The sequence below is a fragment of the Notolepis coatsorum genome (genome assembly GCF_963971535.1).
Source record: "Notolepis coatsorum genome assembly, chromosome: 1".
NCBI lineage: Eukaryota > Metazoa > Chordata > Actinopteri > Aulopiformes > Paralepididae > Notolepis > Notolepis coatsorum.
Window position 1 is genome coordinate 35,669,197 of NC_140165.1, and position 25,283 is coordinate 35,694,479.

At 42.2% G+C, this 25,283-nt stretch overlaps 1 protein-coding gene across 1 annotated transcript in view; it reads right to left on the reverse strand.

The window, feature by feature from the left end:
• Positions 1-884: 884 nt before the first annotated feature.
• The window catches only part of LOC311243154 (oxysterol-binding protein-related protein 11-like), a 35,757-nt gene continuing 11,358 nt past the window's right edge, over positions 885-25,283 (reverse strand). Inside the window, exons 7-13 of the mRNA XM_084332268.1 lie at positions 24,432-24,580; positions 22,861-23,001; positions 15,788-16,283; positions 12,928-13,114; positions 7,400-7,585; positions 5,604-5,757; positions 885-3,662 (exon numbers count right to left, since the gene is read on the reverse strand). Of these exons, the coding sequence (XP_084188394.1) occupies positions 3,588-3,662; positions 5,604-5,757; positions 7,400-7,585; positions 12,928-13,114; positions 15,788-16,283; positions 22,861-23,001; positions 24,432-24,580 (1,388 nt within the window). The 3' untranslated portion in view covers positions 885-3,587. The remainder of the gene's footprint in view (positions 3,663-5,603; positions 5,758-7,399; positions 7,586-12,927; positions 13,115-15,787; positions 16,284-22,860; positions 23,002-24,431; positions 24,581-25,283) is intronic.

The following is a 25,283-nucleotide window of genomic DNA, read 5'->3' on the forward strand; positions in this document are numbered from 1 at the left end:
AGGACCTGCTCAGAGGTCATCAATCGGCACACATGCGATGCATGCATGCAATTCGTATCTGCGATTAACCCATCCCGTCGTCCTCCCCCCCCCCCCGCCCCCCAAGGGCAGCCGGGAGCAGACAGGCGTCAACGTGAGCCGCGCCAGGGGACCAATCCAAGTGCTCCTGTCCGTCTTCGTCAAGGACGCCACAGCGTTAGCAATCTATTGTTGTATATATATAAGTATCAATATTTGTACTCTAGTATCAAAAGTAAAATAAATTGTGCCCTCGTATATCGGTATGAAGAAGCGATGAGTCTTTTGATGCATTAAACCTGAAGCTAAAAAAGGTTGGTGGTCCATTACTAACTGCCCAGACTGCTTCTATTCCTCTTCAAGCTGGCCAGTAGGTTAAAGGAACACGCCAACATTTTGAGAAATTAGCTTACCGTCTTCTCCATAGAGACAAGGAGATAGATACCAGTTTCCTCTCTGTGTGTTCAGTAGAAAGCTATCTGGCTGCATGTTAACCTAGCTTAGCACAATGAATGGAAGCAGACAGTGACTGGTAGCCTAGGCATTGTCCAACGAACACCTCTTCCGAAGGGCGAAGGCTAACGGGTCATGTCCGCTTCCATTCATTGTGCTAAGCTAGGCTAACATGCAGCCAGATAGCCTTCTACTGAACAGAGAGGAAACTGGTATCTATCTTCTTGTCTCTCTGGAGAAGACCGTAAGCTAATTTACCAAAATGTTTGCGTGTTCTTTTACATTTAATATCAATAAAATAAATTTGTAATCAGGTACAACCTGTTCCAACATGTCTATAGGATTCCTATAAACCCGCACCACTGTTTTAACATTTATAAATGTATGTGAAATAAATGCAAATGAAAAATGTGTGTAACACAATTGATAGGTCATTTATTATTTGATCGTTGTCACACATCAATGTCCCTACAAGGAGCGTCCGGTTTCCTTCGACGTCAGTGCATTTCACAGGTCAGCGAGACAAGCAGAAGAGGTCAAAACAAGGATATGGCCTTTAAATATAATAATGCAAAAAAGAAAAATGTAAACTCATAAGAGCTCTGTACAAGTTCTCCCGTGCCATCAAACCCAGGAGGCTACAGACAAGTTTCATTTATTTTGTCAAAGAAAATGCAAGTGCCAACATAAATAACATCCTACCCCTCTGAAGAACAATATGTACACGTTAATATGCTATTGCGTCAATTGGAGTAACTTGACTGTTGTTGAAGACGCTGAACTTCTTAGCTGGAAGCTGCGCACGGGAATGGAGCGGTTGCTTAAGGCACCAAGACGTGGAGATATAGTAGCTGGGTGGTGGGGAGGGGGTGCGTTTCCATGCGTCCCGGGGCTCAAAACTGCTCGCTGAAGTAGGAATTATGGAATTATCCTAAAATCTGAGAGATTTTAGGAAGCTTTGGGAATATGGGAGGTGCAATTTCTGTTTTGTAAAAAAAGTCTATCCCAAAGGCTACACAACGATTCATAAGAGCGTTTGGAATTTTGTCCCACTAAAAAAAAAAACATACATTTGATGGGAACATACATTTAAAAATGTGTAAGTGGCCTTGCTCTAGAAAGAAGAATCATTGACAGGATAGGGTGATAGACACACATTCAACGAAAAAAAAAAAAAAAAAAGTACATTTATTTGCATTAGAAAGCGAGCAGGTTTGGTTAAAAGCTTTGACAATAAACATTTACAAATTCATGGAATGCAGACATAGATATTAGTATTATACTTGCAGTGCTGAGTGAGAGCGAGAACAGACCCAGCCTATCGTGCATGCGAAGTTCCTTCCTTCCGTTTAAAACAATCCTCACGCAAAAATGAAGAATTAGTAGTAGGCGTCTTTTCGACGAACCTCGCCACAGTACATGTCAAAATCAATGCATTCATCCGATTATTCAACATACAGGTAAATATTAGTTTGTGAACCTGTCGCATGCCGGACTATCCGTGTGAAACCCGTCAAGAGGACCCCCTGCATCGTCAAAAACAGATGCATGGTGCAAATTATTTTAAATACAGCATTCAGTAGGTGTTTAGAACCTTCCAGAACACAATATCAAGGACAGTATCTCGAAAAAGTTAATAATCATAGTAATTAGGTCTAGCCAATGCGCTCTCAGGATACTCAAGATTGATATCCACGAGAATTTGCATATGTAACGAGTTTGAAAGCACATACAGTAGTGATAGCCCCTTGGTGTAGAACACTTTCCAAGGTTGACCCCCCCCCCACTCACTCCCGCTTTGCCATCTCAATTGGATCCTTTCCAGGTGCTGGACCCGGTTTAGATCGTCGGATAAAACCACCCTGGTCACATGATGCTGGTGAACGTAGGGTTATGCATTTAATGGGAAACCATGAGGTATACACGCATATATATATATATATATATTGATTCTAAAATGTTGATGTTTGGGTTATAATGTAACTTGCCCAGTAGACATTGATGAAAAAAAGAAAAAAAAAAACCTGGAAGAACAGAGCTTATCAATACATTTTCTTGGAGGGGGTGGGTGGGAAATTCCGAGACACGGCAACAAAATAATCAGTATTGCCGATTTCCGTATTAATAAACATAGTTAATCCAAACAAAGCATAATGTATTTCTCTGCCTATCATAAGGGCTTTTTCCAACTTTTTAAATGTCACACTTCAACGGTTAGGTAAGTTAAACACGTAGCTTTCCCATAATATGATGTCACAGTCAAAACAAAAAAACAACAACAACCCCATTCCTGTCCGGATCGATAAACAACCCGTGATAAGAAGGTGATTCATCAGACCGTTTTTTAAGGCTGTGTAAATGAGAGTACCTTTTTTATTTATTTCATCTGTAAGAATATGTCCTAGTCGACATTGGATTATACAAAAGAAAAAGTGACCAGCAGTACAAACGTTTTGTACCCCGAGGCTCACCGTACATCGCAAGTGAGATCGGAGAAATTCCTGTCAGCCAACGGTATATCTCTCTCTCTCGCCTCGCACAATGAGTCCGTTTTTGCGTGTCGGCGGAGGTCATGCTTGTCTCAACCGTCTCTACACACTCACCCACATTATGTACACACACGCACACACACACAGAAACATAGCCTGATAGTGACTCGTCTCTCACCTCAATTAATTACTGGTGATGTCATCACATTGAAGGATAGGAAAAAGACGATTTCTCAGTTTCTCTGCACTAGCCAACAGCTCCCCCCCACTGTAAACAAGCCTGGCACGCATCGAGCTAAACGTCAAAATAAAAAGCCCCTGCACGTGCAGTGACAGCCCGTTGCCCTGGTAACACGAGAGAAATGGAGAAACCCCATCTTCTTCCTATACTTTACCGCGAGGACATCGCCAGGAATCCACTGTGGGGATGACAAGACAAAACCCCAACACACCGCCACGCTGAGTCAAAGTGACTTTACGAACAACGTTTACGCCAGAAGGCCGTTTGTTTATTCCTCAACGTTTTCAGACCCACGGGGGAGAGCTAGCTAGCTGGCGCAGCGCTCCGCGTGTCCGACGTGTCGGGCTAACACACACCAGGTGGGAGGAGACAGTCTCGGAGGAGGCTCACTGAGCAGGGGGACTAGACGATTTGAAAGAGGGGTTTTTCCACAGGGGTTTGTGATAAACCCAGGCCTCCCCCTAGGGAAACAAAAAGAAAAGAGGAAAACAAACATTAGCATCGACATGGTATGAAGTTATTGGGTTCAATAAGTATCATCAAGGCAGAGAATCAAAGAACACAAATAACCCTCATTTCAAAAGGTTGTTTCTAAAGATAACGGCATTAAGTCATGTTGCGTCAAATCCCTGGCGAGCCGCCATCTTTGAAGGATGTCTCTGGTTGACTGGGTGTGCGTTCACAGGCGTATGCCAATTTTACGTTCTAATTAAGATGTCAGCAGATGTAAGATGTCTCCCATGGAAAGTCTCGTCTGAAAGAAACCTTGAACGTTGGAGCATTTCAACTAGACTTGGGCCATATAGAAACCCCCTACTGAGGATATTGCTTTAAATTTAAGAAAAACAATGATAAATGATATTATCCTCCAAAAAATAAAATTATGAGAAGACGCATATGTTGGAGGTTTTATTTTGAAAGATTCTGACCTGAAGACTTATTATTGTTGTTGTCGCTAGCTTGACACAGGCCTTTGCTACCTAGTTAACGTTACTATCTCAGAAGATTGAAGCATTTTGATTCCAGCTTCCAATCAGAATTGATAAAGTGAGCAGTGATGGACAAAATAGCAATGCAAATCAACACTTGACCACATGTCTGGTCAGTGCATAGAACTATCCACAACCGCCTTTTTCACATTGGAAATGACGTAACGTCATCTGTGGCTTTGTAAGGATTCATAATAGGACTAGTTGCGTCTCTACGTTTAAACTTTCAGCCACAACAAAGTCATATAGTGAATCCAATGTGTTGCATTTGCTCAAACCTTGACTAAACCTTCTCAGTTGGTGATTGTTTTGTTAGAATATACTCAGTTGTTTGTACCTTATGGAGTTGTTTGTTCCTATGGTTTACCGTATTTTACGTTGCATAGTTTGGAGCGCTAGGAGGGACTCAGATTTCAGAGAAAAAGTTAAAGTAAGTAAGAGTTGACTGTCACGTTAGGCACACATTATTTTGCTAACGAGAGCCGACATATTTCCAACGTTTTCCAAAGTTAAGCTACATGCGGTAACGTTATATACAGGGTCAGAACGTAGGCTCACATAATGTTTTTTGATAGGCTACGCTACAACAATGCGGTGGAGCAAGAGAGAGAGAGAGAGACTGAATATAGCACAAGATTCATAACAGGTGTTGCATAATTGAATAGGGTCCTGTTATCTGAGACACGTGAGGCCCATTATGGTGGGCAACGTGCATGATACGTAAACGATAACATCGTCCTATTGCCCAAGCCTCATTTCAACTATTCAAGAAATTTTTCACTCAGTCACATTTGATTCATCATGGCAGCACCCAGTAAAAATAATTTTGTGAAGTTGGACCAATTTCAATAACTTCGGCGTGAGTGTTTGACAAGAATTATGTAGCCCACATTTTATGTTTAGGTAATATAAAATGCTTTCGAGTACGTAAAAAGTTAAATTACATGACATAGATCTAAAGTTAATTTCAGTCTATGTTAAAGGATCACGCCAACATTTTGGGAAATTAGCTTACCGTATTCTCCAGAGAGAGACAAGAAGATAGATACCAGTTTCCTCTCTGTGCGTTCAGTAGAAAGCTATCTGGCTGCACGTTAGCCTAGCTTAGCACAATGAATGGAAGCGGACATGGCCGGTTAGCCTTCAGGAGAGGTGTTAGTTGGACAATGCCTAGGCTAACCGGTCATGTCCGCTTCCATTAAAGGAACACTCTGTTGGCGTGTGTTCCTTTAATTTGCTGTGATATAAGCCAGCAAAGCGTAGCGGTACATAATACAGCCGGGAACCAGCAACACATCAATATACATCCCAGACGTGTCTGTAGACACAGTGTGAGCGAATATCAAGGAACATTGTACCCAGCTGTGCCATGTAACAGACACTCAGTGGCTGGTCTTCCCACACAAAACGTACCTCGCTCTCAAAGTATCGGGTCCTCCACGTGGTCTCCGTCTCCAGGCGGTGCCTCTCGTCCGCCCTCTGTCTCTCCTCCAGGTTCCTCTTGTGCTCAGTGGCCTTGTCGATGTCCTTCTGCCGTAGTGCCTCCGTCACGTGCTGCCAGAGCCGCCTGGAGGTAACAACAAGTCACGCCGTTCAGAAGGGTTTCACTCGCAACAGGTTTCATCACACTTTGTTAAGATTTCTCTTGACATTTTTGCTAAGTTGCGTCATAAGCTGCTATGTTTACAGACATGAGGCATGAAGACTAACCATAAAACAGAAACACGAGACTAACCACAAAACAGAACCACAAGACTAACCACAAGAATAACCACAAAACAGAACCACAAGACTAACCACAAAACAGAACCACAAGACTAACCACAAGTTTTCAAGTTAGTTTCAAGTTCAAAACAGAACCACAAGACTAACCACAAAACAGATCCACAAGACTAACCACAAAACAGATCCACAAGACTAACCACAAAACAGAACCACAAGAATAACCACAAAACAGATCCACAAGACTAACCACAAAACAGATCCACAAGACTAACCACAAAACAGAACCACAAGACTAACCACAAAACAGAACCAAAAAGTATTGTGTGAGAAACATACAGTATCAGAATAACAATTAAAAAAAAGTTACATTTAAAGCTGCACTAGACAGTTTTGCACATTGGTGGCCCCAGGTGGCCACAAGAGGTAAATGTCAGTATTCTGAGCCTGAGGACTTCAACACTTGGAAATCTGATTACATAACTGTAGTGTTTACCAAAGGAACACTTACTGTTAAACAGTAATCCAGAGCTATTTTATTGCACTGTAAAAAAAACGGATTTATAGAAGATTTACAGATTACAGAAATTCATTAATATATCTGCATTATTTTATCCCACTTTATGCTTTGCTCTTGCTGCTTGTTTTACACAGATTGTATGTCTTATTTCTTACTGATCTACGGTATTACAGACTATTATTATTAACAAAGAAAATAGGTTTTTTCAGCTATAAGCTAAAAGTGCCTCAGTACAATTGAATGATTCTACAGATAACCCCATTGACCATATTCACACAATGGCCGCTCTTATGTCACTCTCAGGTTGGGGAGAGACTAGATGTCCTACTGTGGGGAACATACCCAGAATGCCTTGCAGTCCATTTGACTGCAGTTGGCAAAGCCAAGATACATAGCATGCTAGTCGTTAATGTTACCACTCGGTTCCGATGCTGTGTTGTATAAATGTATTCATCAAATAAAATCACAGCAGCATCAGCAGGTCAGGACAAGAAGCATATGATTGAAGCCAAGCTATCTACCTAGTCACTAGCATGCTAGTGAAATAGACCCATTGACTGTAGTTAGCAAGCTAACATTAACAGCGTTAGCTTGACAATTCTACAGTGATTTTATTTAATTGTATGTTCCATTTGATACAACACAGCATGAGAACAGATTGGCAACGTTAGCGACTAGCATGCTATGTACTGTATATTGTCTTTGCTAACTACAGTCAAATGGGTCTAATGTGGATATAGTAGCATAGGGCATCTAGTCTGTCTTGCTCAGGTTGGGTTGGGAAAGGAACCCATGACATAAGAGAAAAATGGCCACAGTGTGAATATCGTCAATGACCAAAAGAGCACCGTCCAATCTGTGTAGCCCAGTTGTCCTCTCCTAGCTTTTATCTTCCTATTTAAAAATAGATTCCAATTCAGCTACTGGGGGGACACCCGATAAATAAAATACCCCACATTTCCCTGACCTGGATTCGGTGGGCCCTTGCTTGTCGTTGGGTCGGACTCGCTTCTTGGTCACAGGTAGCTTGGTGACGTCGACCACCCGCATCGTCTCGCCGTTGCTGTAGCTGAACTCCAGGACGCCGTTCCACTCTCCCTGCACACGGCACACCACCGCGCTGGTGGCATTGTGCTTCACCTCCGCGATCACCCTAGTTTTAAAAACAAAGAGAGTGAGGTTAACAGCAGTCACCCTAGGTTTAAAAACAAAGAAGAGAGTGAGGTTAACAGCAGTCACCCTAGGTTTAAAAACAAAGAAGAGAGCGAGGTTACCAGCAGTCACCCTAGGTTTAAAAATAAAGAAGAGAGCGAGGTTATCACTGTTGGTTTACCTCTTTAGCCAATCCGCTGCGGCTCCCTGGCCTTTCTTTTTTATAATTTCTTTTTTGTTCTCTTATTTTGGAGATCGATGTCATACTGTGACACTGAAATGAAAAAAGATTTCATCAACTGACCATGGATAAATCCAAAAAAAGGAAAGTCTGAGGAAAATAGAGGGTTTAATTCAGCGTGGACAGATTAATTTGCTTTCACGACTAACGATGCAGGCTTACCTGTATGCCTGATATGTGGTGCGAAATTTGCAAACAACGAAAAATTTACTTTTTATTTTATAGATTTTCCACAAATAAGGGAAGGACTCAAATAGAGCTGCATAGTTCAGGGTTTTATTTCAAAGTAGGTCTACAGATGCCAGTGTTTTTTCTCCTTTTCTGTGTTTTATTTCAAAGTAGGTCTACACATGGTAGTCTTTTTTCAAAGTAGACTACTTTTTATTTGATAAATGTTCCACAAATAAGTGAAGGACTCAAATAGAGCTGCATAGTTCAGGGTTTTATAATAGAATAATAAAATAGGTCTACACAGCCAGTCTTTTTTCTCCTCTTCATAAGAGTTTGAGGTTTTCCTTTGTTATAACAGGTAAAAACAGCAATAAAAAGTAAAATTTGTCTTTTTGTTGCTTTAGAATTCCATTAATGCAACAAACTGTGTGCTATAAGTATAAAGTATAATAATATAATATTCTATAGCAGTGTTCTCAGACCCGACACAGAAAATGTATCCAAAATATACAAGAACATTCCCCTGCGTGCTCTCAGTGTCACCTTCACCATCTTTCCCAATTCACTTTCACTAGTTTGAGTTGATCTCCTTTTTGGATTTGGGAGAGTTGTTCGTTTCTACTAATATTTCTGATCTTAAAATCATTAGGAATAACAATAAATTATTAAATTGGGTGTAGTTCCCCTTTGATTGTACTACGTACTGTGTGTATTTTGTGACTGGAAACCGGTTTGTTTACATCGGAAAACACAGGATTAACTATCTCCGTTTACATGTCTGGCATTGGCGTGCGTTACGTAGCCCCGATTTGGGTCTAGATATGACCTCGTTGGATTACTGGGGAATGTACACCGACCCCTGGCGGGTCGTCGAGCGCGACTCGGCACATACTGTATAGTGCCCTCGTCGTCATGACAATACTATGGGCTGTACTGGACAATACTAAGAAATCAGGGGGGACATAAACTATAAAAGGATTGTTCCCCAGCTACCTAGTTTGTGCAATGGCACCGCCAGCATCCACATAAACAAGTGCATGTTGGCATCTTGAGGACGTGCGACCCAGAGTCTGCAGAGCTTGGAAAAGGACCGACAGGACACCGGGATGTCACTTCTAGTGTGGATTGGCTCCTCCTCCTCCTCCTTCTGGTTTCATCAACCTCAAGTTTGAGCATCCCACCGGTGGAATTTAATACCTCAACCAATTAGAGAGTCCACATCATATCACTCATTCAAGTGCAGGGTTAAGAAATGGCTAATTGAAAATCAGCATAGTCAACACTGATGTGTATGTGTGTGCGTGTGTGCAGTATATTGTGCGTTTGTCTATGCCTGCCATTGCCTGGGCCATCTAATCTGTCATGATGTGCTCTGATGCTTTTTTCAACATATCGTTAGCCTCATACGATAATTACCCAAGTAATTTTTTTTTGCCAAATTTAGATTTCTGCCTAACTGTACTCTCCTCACACTGCTGCATCACCCTGGCTTAGTGCCTATGTCCTCAGCCAATCAGAACGCTGGTGAGTGTGTGTTTACAGAGCAGAATTAACATTTGTGTCGTATTCTGATTGCATCTAGAGATATAATTAGAGCTGTGAATCTTCACTGGCCTCATGATTCGATTACGATTCAGCTGTCTGCGATTCGATTCTATGATGCATCTCGATGCAGCTCAATAATATATTACATCCTCAATTTTATAATCTATATTACTGCACATGGCTACTTTTTCATCAATTAATACAAGCAATCAGATAAATGTACTTTTATTTAGAAAGTTCTTAAATCAGAATGTCAAAATAAATGTCTTTACTAGTGTTGCATGATACAGATACTAGAAAGGTATCTCAATACCCAGCTGTTAAAAACAGTTAAATACTCTTTTTATTATGGCCGTCTTAAATACTTCGAAGCTTTGTTCGATGGCACAAGCTTCGAACATAAAAAATAAATCGAAGTTAAAAAATAAAAAATAAAGGAGAAATTCTTATTTTTTTTGCCTCCAAAATCTTGCGCCTCGATTCCAATGAAACGAAAGTAAGCGGCGCCTTCACGCCTCCATTCCAATGAAACGAAAGTAAGCGGCGCCTCGACTCCACCTCTCTACAACAAGCACGTGGAGATTATCTGTGTTGAAAACAACAAGGACATGTGCAGCAGACATGTAGACGAAGAAGCGAAGCAATGCCGTTTGTTATTTAAGACTATGTCGGACAGATTTGTGTTCATTGTGCTGCTTTTTTAAAGTGTCCCGACCCATATAAAAATATGTCTTAATAAAACGTGCTTAATTAAGTCGAATTCTGCTTTTGTCTCCATCAACTACATATAAATATTTATATAATTGTTTGCTTGATAGACGAAGGTTGCAACATAATTATGTAATGTCATGTCGTTGGCTGTGAGAGCAGCCCCACTGCACCCAGGCAGCGCAGCAGAGTGAAACCTTGTTGGCTGCGTCACAGTCACGAAAGGGGCTACTTAATTAATGAATCCAATCCACTTTATTTATAGAGCCCATTTAAAAACAACAAAGTTTACCAAAGTGCTGTACAAGTCCCACAACATAAGATTAAAAAAATATATATATACCGGTATATTAAAAAAATATATAATTTCTTTTTCTTTTTTTGAAGCTTCGAATTAAAATCGAAGCTCGGCCCCGAAGCTTCGATTGCCAAAAAAAAGCTTCGAAGGTCAGCCCTAAGTATTAGTATCAATACTTTTAGAATAGCCTGATGCTGTATTTTCTATGAGTTGAGTGGATGCATGACCAGAGCACTAGCTTTAATAATAATAATATATTTGATTTGTAGGGCGCTTTATAGTTGTGGAGCAAATCCCCAAAGCGCTACATTGTAAAAGAACATAAAAGCTAGCAAAAGAGTATACATTTTTTTTATCACTGCATCGATGCTGAATCGTCCACATCGCAATGCATTTTAGAATCGAGAAATGTCCACACCCCTAGATATAATCTAGCCGGATTAGATTTACACCTGGTATTAACATTTGTGTCATATTCTGAATGTGTCTAGAATAGATATAATCAAGCTGGATTACATTTATACCTGGCATTACAATTTGTGTCGTATTCTGATTGCATCTAGAATAGATAGATATAATCTAACTGGATTACATTTATACCTGGCATTAAAATGTGTGTCCTATATTGTGTCTAGATTAGATATAATTTAACTGGATTAGAGTTACACGTGGTAGATCTCCAGTGTCCAGGTTGAGATCCGATAGCGCTTTACAGCACAAAATGCAGATAACTGCGCATGTCACCCGACTCCAACCGCAAGTATCTAGACGTATTAGCTAGCTTTGTTAGCTGAGCTGCCTGCCATCTGTGTGTGTGTGCGTGTGTGTGTGACCCAGTTTGAACAGTCCCGTGTTAAAGCCCATTTTCAAATAGCGGTTTAATGTGAATCGGAAACTCAATTGCATTTACATTCATCTTCAATGCAGTCACAATGCATCCCTCCTCCACAAGTGGTTTGGGGCGATCGGATTACAATCTGTCCTCAATACGTCTTGGGTGAATTTACACTTGGATGTCTATGCGCTCAAACTAAGTGCTACCTGATTGCAACCCTGTGACCCGAGATGTATATTAATGCCCACTGTAAAGGGTGTCTATGCAGGGTTCCTTCCTTGTTTTATAATGATACATAATGGTACGGATTTGAACGTCCCAGGTTTTTATTTTAGCCAGAGAGAACAATGACTTGGGATTTATGGTAAGTAACAAAGAACAGGTTATCTGCAGGTTTAACAAGTTACATTTAAGATTTTTTAAGACCTTTTTAAACACCACTTAGAGCAAAATCGAATACCAATTTCAAGACCATACTAGCAAGAAAATAAAAACACAGAACTGGCGACCGCACTTGTGCACCAATCTAAATTCTTGCGCGTTTCCATACAAGCCAGACGCACCAAGCTACCAACCTGGTAGCCCCGCAAAAAAACATGACTTGAATACAAAAACATTTCATATAGGGTGGCTGGGTGGCGCAGCGGACATTGCACTCGTCACCAACGAAAGAGACACCGGGTTCGACTCCGGCTGTCGGCGTTGCCTCCGGCTTGGGCCGGCCGTCATACTAACTCATTGGCAGAGTTAGCGGGTGGAAGTCGATGGGTGGTAATCTGGACGTTGTGGACAGCGACTCCTACAGGTCGGTTGGGGGATGCCTGCACAGCAGAGACAGGAAATGGTGGGGGTAGTGTGAGCCTCCCACACGCTACACCTCGCCAATGAGAGTCCGCACTGGCAGGTGAAAAGATGTGACAGGCTGCCTCCGCGTGTATCGGAGGGGACACGTGGTGCAAGGCTTCTATCCTCCCTACAACCGACCAGTGGGGGGCATATGCGAGCAACGTTCAAGACAGGGGAGGGAGAATTGGCACGAGAGGTAAATTGGGATGGGGAGAAAAATCACAGAAAAGAGGAGGAGAAAAAGTAGATAAAAAAAAAAACATTTCATATACCGGTATGATATTAGTTCATCTACCGACTGCCCCCCCCCCCCAAAAGTAATACCTGTGCAAATGAAGCCTTTTAATACCTTACATTTAGAATGTAATACTTTAAGAGTTTGTAATACCCTGCAGATACACTGAAAGAAATTATTTAAGGGTTTGGGGATTTGATTCCTTTTAAATAAGTGGATGTAGCAACAGCCAAACTTGACATTAACACTACATGACTTGAGTGAAAAAAACATTATGAAAATGTCTTTTCCATCAGCTTTACAAAACTTTTTGGACAAGTATCATTTTCCAGGCCTGGAAAAACACAATTTCCAAAATTCCAATTTCAAAATGTCCCAGGTTTAACGTGAAAAACCCAGCGTCGGCAGGATGGATGAACACGAGGGGGGAGGTAGGGGTTTCGAGGGCGGAGAAGGAGACTCACTTGTGCAGCTTGCCGCCGTAGAAGGGCTTGGTCTGAAACGTGATGGCGGCGGAGTAGCCCGACTTGGCGCAGTTCACGTTGACCTTGCCCCCCAGCTCCACCCAGGGCACGGTGAGGATGGAGCGAGCGTAGGCACAGGGCAGCGTGAAGGTGTACTCCTCGTCGTGCTCCAGCAGCTGCAGGCACCCTGCACGGACACAGACACGTGTGTTACAGACGCAATAGAATGAATCATTGAAGTCCACGTATCCATCCAGCTGAGGGCACCAGAGCCTGGACTCTTTTAATTAAAGCAGGCCTGAAAACCTATCTCGTTTCAAAAGGCCTTTGATTGCTAGCTTTTTCTTCTTCTTTTTTCTTGTGCCGTTGTCTGTTTATACTATGTTTTTAACTATGTTCTATTTTTATTTTATTCTGTATTTTATTTTTTATTATTATTAATAATTATTGAATTTTTTAACTATGTTTTAACCCTGTACCACTTTGGGATCCTAGTGAACGAAGTGCAATACAAATACAATTTATTATTATTATTACGTAAAAAAAAAAGAAAAAAAAAAGCATTACAGATACAGTCAGACATTCAAAAGGGACCTGCTGGGTCTCACACATGTACCGTACTCATAACCAGGTTGAAGCATGCGGCACAATTAGGTAGGCGACGCAACAACATGCCATGTCCCCTACAAGGGTCCAGAAAGCAACCTTTCTACACACACACACACACACACACACACACACACACACACACACACACACACACACACGGGTTTGGAGTTGTATTCTATTTTCTATGATTAAAAAGGGGGAGGGAGAGAGGGAGAGAGAGAAAGGGGGGGGGGGAGGGGGAGAGAGAGGGGGAATGTTTATGACTTTAAAACTAGAAATCTTTGCTTACTAAAATCTAACCATCTGGGAAGTCGTCCTTTGAAACGGTTTGGCAGGTGATTGGCTCTAGATCACTCCTGTAGCCACCTGGTCTGAACCACTGTGGTTTTCGCATGATCTTGCCAAAGCCAACTGCTGTGCAAAGGTTAACCAAATACAAACCTGTGACCATGTATAGTCCAATAGTCTAGTAGTGCACTTTGACAACGAATCCTATATTACTTGAAAGTACTTTAATACAATTCTGTATTGCCGTGTAAAAACGCTGCTAAACCATATAGATGCACTTTATACCTTGTTTCTTGTATGTATGTTTTTATGCTTTGTCTCGTAGTATGATATGCTTCACTGCCTGCCCGTTTAGTTTTTATGTTTTTGTGTGGGGACTGCGGATGAAAACTAGCATCCTTGCTAAATCCAGTGTATTTACACTGCATTTATTTGTAGTGTCCATTAATATGCTCCGTCCCTTCTAAATAAACAAATAAAATAAATGCAGTGAGTGTGCACAATCCCAAGGAGCAGTGAGTGAAGCCCAGTCTCCATCCCTCTCAACTCCAAAGTAAAACGGCAGGCAAAGGGTGAGCATTTGAAACATTTAATTAAAAGTAAGCCCATAATAATAGCCTAATAATAAATTGCCTTTGGCCAATGCAACATCACAAGCAGAATGGAGTGGATTTGAAGCGGCCTCGAGCAGTTTGAGCAACACAAATGTAAACACGCCGCTCGCTCGGGTGAAATTAACAGCTCTGCGCTCACGCTCCACTTTCCTCACATGCTCTGCTGCAGAGAAACACTGCACCGGCTGTAGCAAACCAACCAGTCAGCAACATTTACAATACTGTAGAACACGTGTGGGAGTTATGTTCCAAAACACACAACTAGGGTAGATTATGCACAGGTCTTTTTTTGCCCCGATAAGAGATCTGTGGGGTATTGTCGAGCATTTATTCGGCATTCAATAAATTACGTTTTTTAATGTATATACAATAGGGATACAAGATATTTTGATGACCATATTTGGCCTTGGCCGATATCTGTGGTTGTTTTTATTCATCGGTCTGATGAGCAGAACTGAGAAGATGTGAACAACTAATGATTATTCCTCCGTCTAGCTGCACAGGTTTCTGTGTTTTTTGGCTATGTGGACTTTGTTTGGCCACAGCACTGAAATAGGCTGCTGAAAAACCGGAATAAAGGCATATTATCTTCTATTTTACAGTATTTTCATGTCTTATCCCTTTCACCGTGTACAAAACTGGATTACCGTAACTAATCATATCTGTAACTTAATTATATAACTTTTATACAGACCACACCAAACTGATATCTGTAAATAATATATTGATCTTGGCCAAAATCTTTGGTGCATCCCTAGTCTGTAAAGAGACTTAATATGAGAACCGGGACGCTGTAGGCTACATGACAAGCAGATAGACTGACCACATTATCTTCCATGTTCTATCCTTCTAGAATCTATAGTAAGCTTAAAAACTCACCTCTTCACCATCGCCTTTTAATACTCTGCCATTTAGACTCATTACATCCACACTATGATTATTGTACTGTAAATTAGCTATTTTATTGCACTGCACTATTCTGTCTATTCTATGTCCATGTTTATGATTATTGCACTATAAATGAGCTATTTTATTGCACTGCTTTTATTTTGTCAATACTCTGCTCATTTTATGCCCGTCTATATATATTGTATATGTCTATTCCATGTCTACATTACTGCTGTGAAGCACTTTGGGCTGCAATTCTTGTATGAAAGGTACTATACAAAGAAGGTTTATTATTATCCTTGATTTCAGGGGCAATTTTTTGCATCCATAATCCCAATTATTATTAGTCCTGTTCATTTCCCTCCTTTCCACATGGCCCCCATGAGCCATCCTATTGGAAAGACAGGAATGTGAATCCTATCACCCAACACGCCTGAACAGAAGTGACGCGGGGGCTGTACCTTCTCCGATCATGGAGACTCCGATGGACATCCCCATGAACTTGCTCTTGGTCCACACGTGCGTGTTGACGCACATCCGCCTCTCTTGGCACTCGGCGTAGAAGCCCGACACGGGCGGATGGTGGGACACCTGCTCCGCCACGAAGCGCACCTGGTAGCCCTGGTCCTGGGCAGCGTCCTGCGGCGGGGCCGGGGCGGGCAGGTTCCCCCCCTGGGCGGGGTCCGGCTCCTTGGCCGGCGGCGGCGCCTCGGGCCCCTTGGCCACGCGCCAGGAGCAGTGGAACGTCTCGCCGATGATGGGGTTGTAGGGCTTCTTGGCGATGGCGCCCTTGCGGCCCTCGTGGAAGGAGGTGAGGTAGTACTGGACGAAGCGCACCATGCGGTCCTCGGGGCTGTCGCCGTCGGTGACGGCCACGAAGAGGTCCGGGTGGGACATGAAGTCAGCGTACATCTCCAGCAGGGAGCGCTTCTCCAGGATGAAGGTGGGCAGGACCACCTGGTGAGAGGCGAGGAGGGGTGGAGTCAGAACATCAGACACCTTGTACCAAGTTACCTGGCAGGGCTTGACATTAACTTTTTGAGCCTCAGATATTTTACTTGTCCGAAAGCTAAACTTACTTTACTTGTTTTTTTTTTTTTATTGATCTTTTCCCCCCTCCATTTTCCTCCGATTTTCTCCCATCCCAATGTTAGTCGTATGCCAATTCCCAGTCCCTTCCTGGTCGCTGCGCACTTACCCCCCACAGTCAGATCATCTGGGAGAGTGGAGGCTACCACGTGCTTCCTCCGACACACGTCCAGCCAATCACCGCTTCTTTTCACCTGGCAGCGCGGATTCTCATCGAGAGGGCGTAGCGTGTGGGAGGACCACACTATCCCCCTCAAGTCCTATCCGCGCTTAGCAGGCGCCCCGACCGAACTGTAGGAGTCGCTGTTTACAACGACCCGGACCCACCCCGCCAGCTTCTCCCACCCTCTAATACAGCCAATTGTATTAGTGCAGACGGCCAGCCAAGCTGGTGACAACCCCGGAGCTGTGAGCTGGATTCGAACAGGCGAATCCAGCTCACAGCTCCGGGGTTGGTGACGAACGCAATCTCCGCTCGGCCACCTAACCGCCCCAACTTACTTTACTTGTAAAAATAAAGGCCTATTAAAAAATGTATAAAACCGACAAGAGATTTGGACAATTATTATGATGTAATAACTTAAACAAGTGTGTGCATTTGTGTGTGTGGGGTATATACTGTATATACTGTCCTCCAGCTCATCTTCACTCCCCATCAGCACCAGCTCATCTTTCTCATCTCCCCTCTCTCTCGACGACCAGGGGTTAAACCCTGGTCTATGCCTATAGTTGTATAGTTATTACGGTATAGTTGTTATTGCCATAAATAACACCATTCAAATAAATAATTGTATTTTTATTTGAAATAATTTCTTTTAACAATAGGCACATTAGATCAACAGGTAACAACAAAACAACCAACTTTTATTAAACATTCTATTAAACATTCTGATATTTTGGCGGGTCTCGTGCCACCGCCAGTGTCAACTAAGCGAGCACTCAGAAGACGCTTGCCGTTTGTCCGGGACAAGTAATATTGACGTACAGAGATTGAGTTTCCAGTGTGACACTGTGAGACAGGCACTTTCTGATCAGATGGAATAACGTTACTATTCGTTTGGGGAATATACATATATTTTTTACTTGTCCAGTCGGACAAGTTAAATTGTATTATGCTTGTCGGACCATTTTTATTTTTTACTTGTCCCGGACAATAGGACAAGCCTTAATGTCAAGCCCTGCCTGGTGTGTGATATACTGACAAACGTTGGGTATCTATTGACGAGCCAATGCAGGGGCAACTAGTACCCATTGATTTCTACAGTTCAATTAAAAAAAGACACTCAAATTCATCCGTCTCTTGTCCACATTTGGTCGTCTACTCTAGTCTATTCTATCTTACTCTTTTTTATTATTGTACATTTTTAAAACTGAATCAAACCATAAACAAGGTGGCCTGTTGGGATGTTAGATCCTAATGTGAAAAACTGTGATTTTATATGTCTGCACTTTATGTGCTCATTTTATGCCCGTCTTTTTTCTGTTGTGAAGCACTTTGAGCTGCAGTTTCTGTATGAAAGGTGCTATACAAATAAAGTTGTATTATTATTATTATTATTACTACTACTGGCACATAGCCCTAAGTAGATGAACAAAGAGTGTGTGTCTTTTGTAGTGTAATGCAATGATTTATTCACTTAACAGATTTATTTTGCACATAATCCCAATGCTCTATACTGTTTTCGGCACACATTCATTTAGTTTGATAGTTATTGAGTTTTTAATGTCCCCTCCTGTGATGTCATCAGGCGGCACTGAATGCTTGTGTTGTCAATTACAGCTCTGTAACTGAGGGGTACAATTCCCTGACTGTATTGATAAGTATGGTATCATTAAACCACTACCGATTATGTACTTTAACTACTGGCCACACAGTACATGATATAGATATGATGAACACTTTCCCACCATGAAACGAAGTCCACACAAATGTATAAATCGAATATTTTATATAGCAAAGGGTATATACAACGTTCACTTAATGACATTTATGATTTGAATGCACTTGTAAGGCAAATGAGTATTCGTAGGCAAATCAACATTGAATGTCCAATCTCTGGTTACGCAGGGAGCAAGTATGCAACCTGGTTCTTTAGGGAACTATAGCGATGGTACTTAAATGATTATAGCTGGATATACTAAAAGGGGGTCCCGCTGGTTGTAAGTCAGTAGGGGGGGGGGGGTTAGGAGAGCCGCTGGCGATATCCCATCTGGCCAACGATTTCTTGGGAGAATTCAGAGTGCTGAACACGGTGCCCACAGAACCTCGGTCCACAGATGAATACAGCTGGGCCCTCTTGTAGACGGTAGCTGCCGGTCCACAACGAAGAGACGTGAGGCGACCTCACTCGGAGTAGAGCGCCGTCTCACCTGGACTCCTCTCGGGGGGTAGTTCCAACACTTACCAGTGTTGGCTGTTATCCATGGCATAAATCAAAGCACCCAAAGCAAGTAGATAATCCAAGCCGTGTAGGGCTCGCCGTCGTCCGGGTAAATAATCCAATGTGCAGGTCCACTCGTCCTGGCCCAGAACTCCTCGGATGAAAGCACCACACGTGGTCTGCCCAGCCTGGTTAAGACTCTAGATAACGCGAGGAACGATGGGGGTACTGCTCACTTTATAACTCTAACCGAACGATGCACCATACATAATAGACTATTATTAACTTAATAGAAATACGTCCCACTCGACGGTATAGTGCCAAACTATGACAATTCAACTATTAATCCACACGATGTCTCAATGCCATTCTGAGGCCAAGTTGACCATACTGCACCACACGTGTATCGTGGGTGAGGCTTAACGTCTTGCCACTAGGTTGGAGGGTAAAGAACTAAGGGCTAAGGGACTAAAAGAAAGTTCTACTTTACTTGCGCCATATATATATGCGCTGTGAACAAATAGTACCATTCGTATTTCGGCAGACGTATTCCTACGCGGAACCGGGCTAGTAACGACATGTTCGTCGGCACGATTGAACTTGAACCAAGGGGCTTGGCTGCTGGCGCCAAGTTCTTGTCCAATGAGAGAATGAAACTATTATGGGCTGTTAGTAGACTAAAGGGATATTCAGTGTATATGTACAAGGAATATACAAGGGATATCAAACGATATACAAATACTATTAAATATATATCCATAAATAAATATATATATTCGGTTTAATCTGATCCTTCACAACAAGCTCAAATAAATTATGTAGTTGAAAGAAATTGCAATCCGTATTGGAATCTTTCCTTTTTCATCTACATCATTTCATTGAGCTGTAATGAACACAACACAAGCATTCAGTGTCCTCTAATGGCATCACAGGAGAAGATATTCAAACTCATTAACTCTCAATAATTGTGTTGCACACATTCATTTAGTTTGACAGTTCAGAGGCTTTGGATATGTGTAATTGTAATAAAAAAAGAATTTCTTGGTGAAGCGCCCCTTTAAGTACTAGGTACACCCAAATAATTGTTACAAACCATGGTACATTCTCACAAAAAAAATCACAATACTTAATACATTTTCAGCTACAGTGTCTTCAATTCAAAACATACCAACCAACTCTTGCCCATCATATTTTAGTATGCAATCACACGTGTTGCCTTGAGAGCATGGATCAGCCTGCAAGATTAACCATGCAGGAACTATGACACACACGACCACAGGGTCACGCAGGCAGTGCAAACTAGATGTCGACCTTGAGATAAGCAGACAATTCAGTCATTAACTTTCGATAAATCAAACTGAAACCCAAGGAGGAGGAAATCCAAGTAGTTCTCCACAAACTGACCCTGGAGGATAGAATGTCTCTCCTAGTGAGAGTTGAGCCTCGCCTTCCACCACAATAGATTGATGTTGGCCGTTTGTGTGCATGTGTGTCTAGGTCCAATAAGCAGGCAAGAGTGTAAATACTGATCCGAGTGGGTCGTTGTGGGTGGGGTATGGGGGTTTGTTTTATGTTCCGATGTGTTTTATGTTATACAAGATAAGATAGTTCTTATTTGTTTTGTGTCAGAACACAAAAACTGGCTGCGTTACAAAAATAGGAAAACACAAGACAACCACATTACAGCAGATACATGCAGACGAGATATCAGAGAATGTAATTAATCCCTTCCTTCCCTCCCAACCAAGGTTATTCATTTTATGTGGCACAGTCCCATAAGTCCAAGGTTATTTTCTATTGCACAGCTCTTATATGTTGCACTGTCCTGTGTAGGTTGCGACCACATTTATATCCTGCTCGTTAAGTAGGCTTATAGAATGTGATACAAACACATTTTTGAATCTTTTCAGTTTCCACTTGGAGGATCCGAGGCGCCTATGTGAGGGTAGTTAGTATGTTAATTGAATAATTGAAAATAAAAAAATCCATCTTGCTTTTTAGATCATCATAACACATAAAGCGGTCAACAAGGTCAACATCCAAGCTGCGTCCATGAAGCAAAAACCAGTGTTCACCTTTTCCTACAATTGCTTAAAACTATTTAGGCCTTTTCCCATTGCATGGTTTTGTTGTTATAATCTGGGGCAAAGGTTCCAGGAATTCACCTACCGTCATTTGAAACGTTGTTTCCCTTTGAGTTCATTTAATTTGTTCCCTTCATGGTGATGCACAGTGCAGTTCCAGAAAATACAATAAAAAGTGTTTCATAATCAAAGCACATCTCAATTTGCACAGTCCATGACCGAAAAGGAGCAGGGAGAAGAAAATCTTATTAAAAAAAACTAAAAATACAATATAGAAATAGATGGTCTGTCAATTACACATATTTAACAATCTATACTTGGGGGGAAGAAATAATCATAGGAAAACCTGTTACCCCTCAACTTCATAAAGTCTAATTGTTCTTACTTTATACTTAAATTTTCTTGAACTGAAAGATATTTATACAACCCTTTAAATAATTCTGTAGAGAATTCCACAGTTTAATGCCACATTCTGGAATACACATCTGCTACATACTGAATACACTTTATTGCACCACATGAACCCTGAACGTTCCCTATCTCTCTCACACACACACAAACAAAAAAGGTCACTTTAAAAACACAACTGTATATTTATATATCATTGTATATATAGTGTACATTTTTCTTAAGCTTATCATTGTATTTTATTCTTATTACTTTTCATCATGTCTATTCTATTTGACTATCTATTCTATTTTATTATTTGTATTTTTGCACAATCGATGCAGGCATGGCCACCTTCATTTCACTACATGTCTCGTGTATGTATGTGACAAATAAAACTCTTGAATCTTGAATGCGAGCGCTGGCTTTCTGCAGCGAGGTGTTCAGCTGATGCGGTTTGGCCTTTTCGTCCACAACACAAAAGGGTGAAGACTTTCAGAAACGCTTTTAAAAATACACAGTATATTTGCGTGGACAAATTAAACCGGAGCTTATGGAAAATGCTGACATCGTGACCGATAGCCCCGTCCAAGCGTAGTATTTTCTCTGCAATCAGGACCACGGAGAGCTCCCTGCAGCCTGCCATCAGGTAAATTTACGTGAGCGTTTTTGCTTTGTCGTGTGGATGAAGAGATGGTCTAAGACGTGGTCTAAGGTGTGGATGGGATTGTGTGGATGGCAGGTGTGGATGGGATTGTTGTTTTAGTTTTTTTTAACGAAGGAAGAAAAACCTGAATGTCAATAACTGAGGCCTGAATGTCAATAACTGTGAAACTAACTGAATGTGTGAAAATGGTTTTGAGCTTTGCAATAAAATAAATCAGCATTGTGGTGAATTAAAAGAGTTGAATCTTTACAGCAACAAAAAACACATTTCATATGATCCCACTTAAAATAAATAAAATAAATAAAAAAATGAATATAAACGTGTAAAATTGTAGGCTAGCTAACTGTGTTCAACATTAAATTATGATATTTTAACCAAAACATGGCACAAGACCTCATATTGTCTTGTATCCCCTCCCAAAAGGATTTGATTTGATTTAAGATGTACTTTAATGAAATTGGGCAAAATGACTAAAGTTTAACTTCCCATGGAAGAATTCTGGAAAGCTTCCAGCCCTTTGCAACCCTAGTCATGAGGTTTCAAGGCAGCAACTGAATGCTGAATGCATGTCTTAATGGCATGTTCCGCTTTGAACAATGATGTATATGGGTCAGAGGTTGCTCCTAACACTTGGTTCTTTTAAGCCACTCGGAGCGAGAGTACCAACTCCTGGAGCAGGTCCCAGGTTCCCAGGACCCTCTTAGCACTAAGATCAACTTAAAGTGTCATTCTGAGTCAATGGACTGAGATGTCCTTAGCGCCGAGATGCTTTTGGGAAATCGAGGGCCTTTGGTCTCATTCACAAAAACAACAATCAAATACAAAACCCTGAATCTCAAGTTCTACTCGATAACCATCACTGATCAAGAACACCCGGGTAGGGTTTGTTTTGACCTGCGTGGCGGCGGTATTGGAACTGGACCTACCCGCGTGAGGTCCATGCCCAGCTTCAGCTGTGACAGCAGGTGTAGGATGACACTGCGTTCCTCCTCCACGGCGCCCAGGTCCTCCTCCTTGTCCGTGAAGGAGTCCTCCAGCTCGTCCTCCCCATCAATGTCCTCCTGCTCCTGGGGAGAGGGAGAGGGGGCACAGGCACAGCAGGGTCAACCCTCATCCTCCTTTCTGGTGTATAATCTCACATTTTGAGGAGGAAAATTATGTTTTTGCCAAACTCATCTCTTCATGATGCTGGCCACCTCTGGTGAAATTGCCTACATGCTCAATTGAAAATATCATGCTGTTCCTGCCCAGTTGTGACATTATTAATACATAGCATATATTCTATATTTGGTTCAGTTTTTCTGAATAAAATATAACTTAAGGCATTATTTTAAGAAGGTGACGATATGAGAGATTAAGAATATTCGAATAAAGAATATATATAACTGAACATAATATACTAACCTACACTGTAGCACTCAACACTTTGATGGACATTGTTACTCAGCTGATAGAGTTGTACCCTTCCTGCTGACTTGTCGTACAAAACTTGTAAGTCGCTTTGGATAAAAGAGTCAGCTAAACGGCTAAATGACAAAATGTAAAATGTAAATGTAAACATTCTCATGACGATGATGTCATCACAATGGCTATTTGCCTTTTTACGCTGTAGACGGTTTCAACTTGACAACGTAGACATTCTAAATTGACCCATGTTTACTTCCTGTTGCCATGTTTGCTGAAGTCAACAGCTGACGGGAAACGGGTCCAAGCTGTTCCCCCTTTGCTACGGAATTCCACTGAAACGGACTATTTACCACATTCACACAATATTCCCATTGACATATTCCCAAGGTGGGAATAGTGTGGAAAGGAACCCAACCTGAGCATGACATGAGCAAAACGGCCGCCATGTGAATAATGTCAACAGGGTCATGGATTTTCCAAGATAGAATTGTAGAGAAATTATACCAAAAGGACCCTACTCCTGAAAGTTCATTAACATGCTTTCTTGTGGATGAGTGCATTACGCGAGTGGCTATGTTTATGTTCTTCTAGATGTGAAATCAAAGCAACAATAAAAGCAATTAAAGCAAATAAAACCGTCACTGTCGAGAGTAATTGTTCACATGTGACTATTTAGGATCCTCATTAGTCATTTCCTTAGAAACAACTATTCTTCCCAGGGCAAAAGACAAAATAGAATATAACCATCCCATGATGTACATTCACACAGTTACAATTATCAACGTATATAATAATAATAATAATAATAATAATAATAATAATAATAATAATAATAATAATAATAATAATAATAAAACAAAGAATATAAGAAGTTCTCTCACCAGAATAACATCTTAGTGTATGCTTACGCATCACAATTATCATCAGCCATCACCTCAGAGAATATTAAATGTGAAATGGTTTGATGACTGGATACAGCGATGCCCTGAACCATAACAGGTAAATAACCTCTAGCTCAAACTAAATGAGAAGTGAGAAGGACCAGGTTCCAGGTGATTCCCCCGGGCCTTACATCACATTTACATCTTACCCCAGAGAAGCTGCAGGACTCCGGGGTGCTGAGCTCCAGACGGCTGTCCTCCAGCGGGCTGTCCCCCGCGGCGAAGTCGGCCAGGAGGTCGCTGCTGCCGTTCTTCAGGATGTCCGGCAGCTTGGGCTCCAGCCACTCGATGGTGGGCCCTGGAGCGGAGGAGGCACACGACATGGTTGCAGTGGGCTCTGAGGTGCCCATGGTACCCCCCTCCCACCCCCTGGTACCCCCCGATGATGCGCGCACACACACACACACAGACACAGACACACAGACACACCCCCCTCACACGTTCACACACACTCTGGGCGACCGATCAGCCGCACGCTGCTCGTCTGGCCACGCTGGACAGATGGGCTGTTCCCTAGACAGTTACCACCCTCCCCTCCACCTTGCCCCCCCAGAGACCGCAGGGGTGTAACCGGATCCCACGCGACAAGGGGAGGATCACGATACCTCTGGCCCACCCGCCGACAGGAAACATCCTCGACCCTGCGATTGGACAAACCCCTCTCTCTGCGCCAGATGGGCATTTCTATGCATGTCCGGCAGCGGGGCGGACGCAATTCTAACCGGGGACCCTGTGCGTCACTCGCCCCCGACTTTAGCGCCATTGGCCGACACTGCGCTCCACCCCCAGCGCTTTGACCTGATGAAATATACATCTAGAGTAACCAGATCTACCGTGCCGCAGCAGGACGCTAGTTGGACCCTTTTCCCTATTCGGAACGATCCCACAAGGAAAAGGGTCTCAGTCTGGTTACAGGTTCTCTGAACGTTCCTCGCGGGCTCCATCCTACATAACAACAAATGTTTATCGTGCCTCGTCCCAACGACGACGCCCGATGGGAC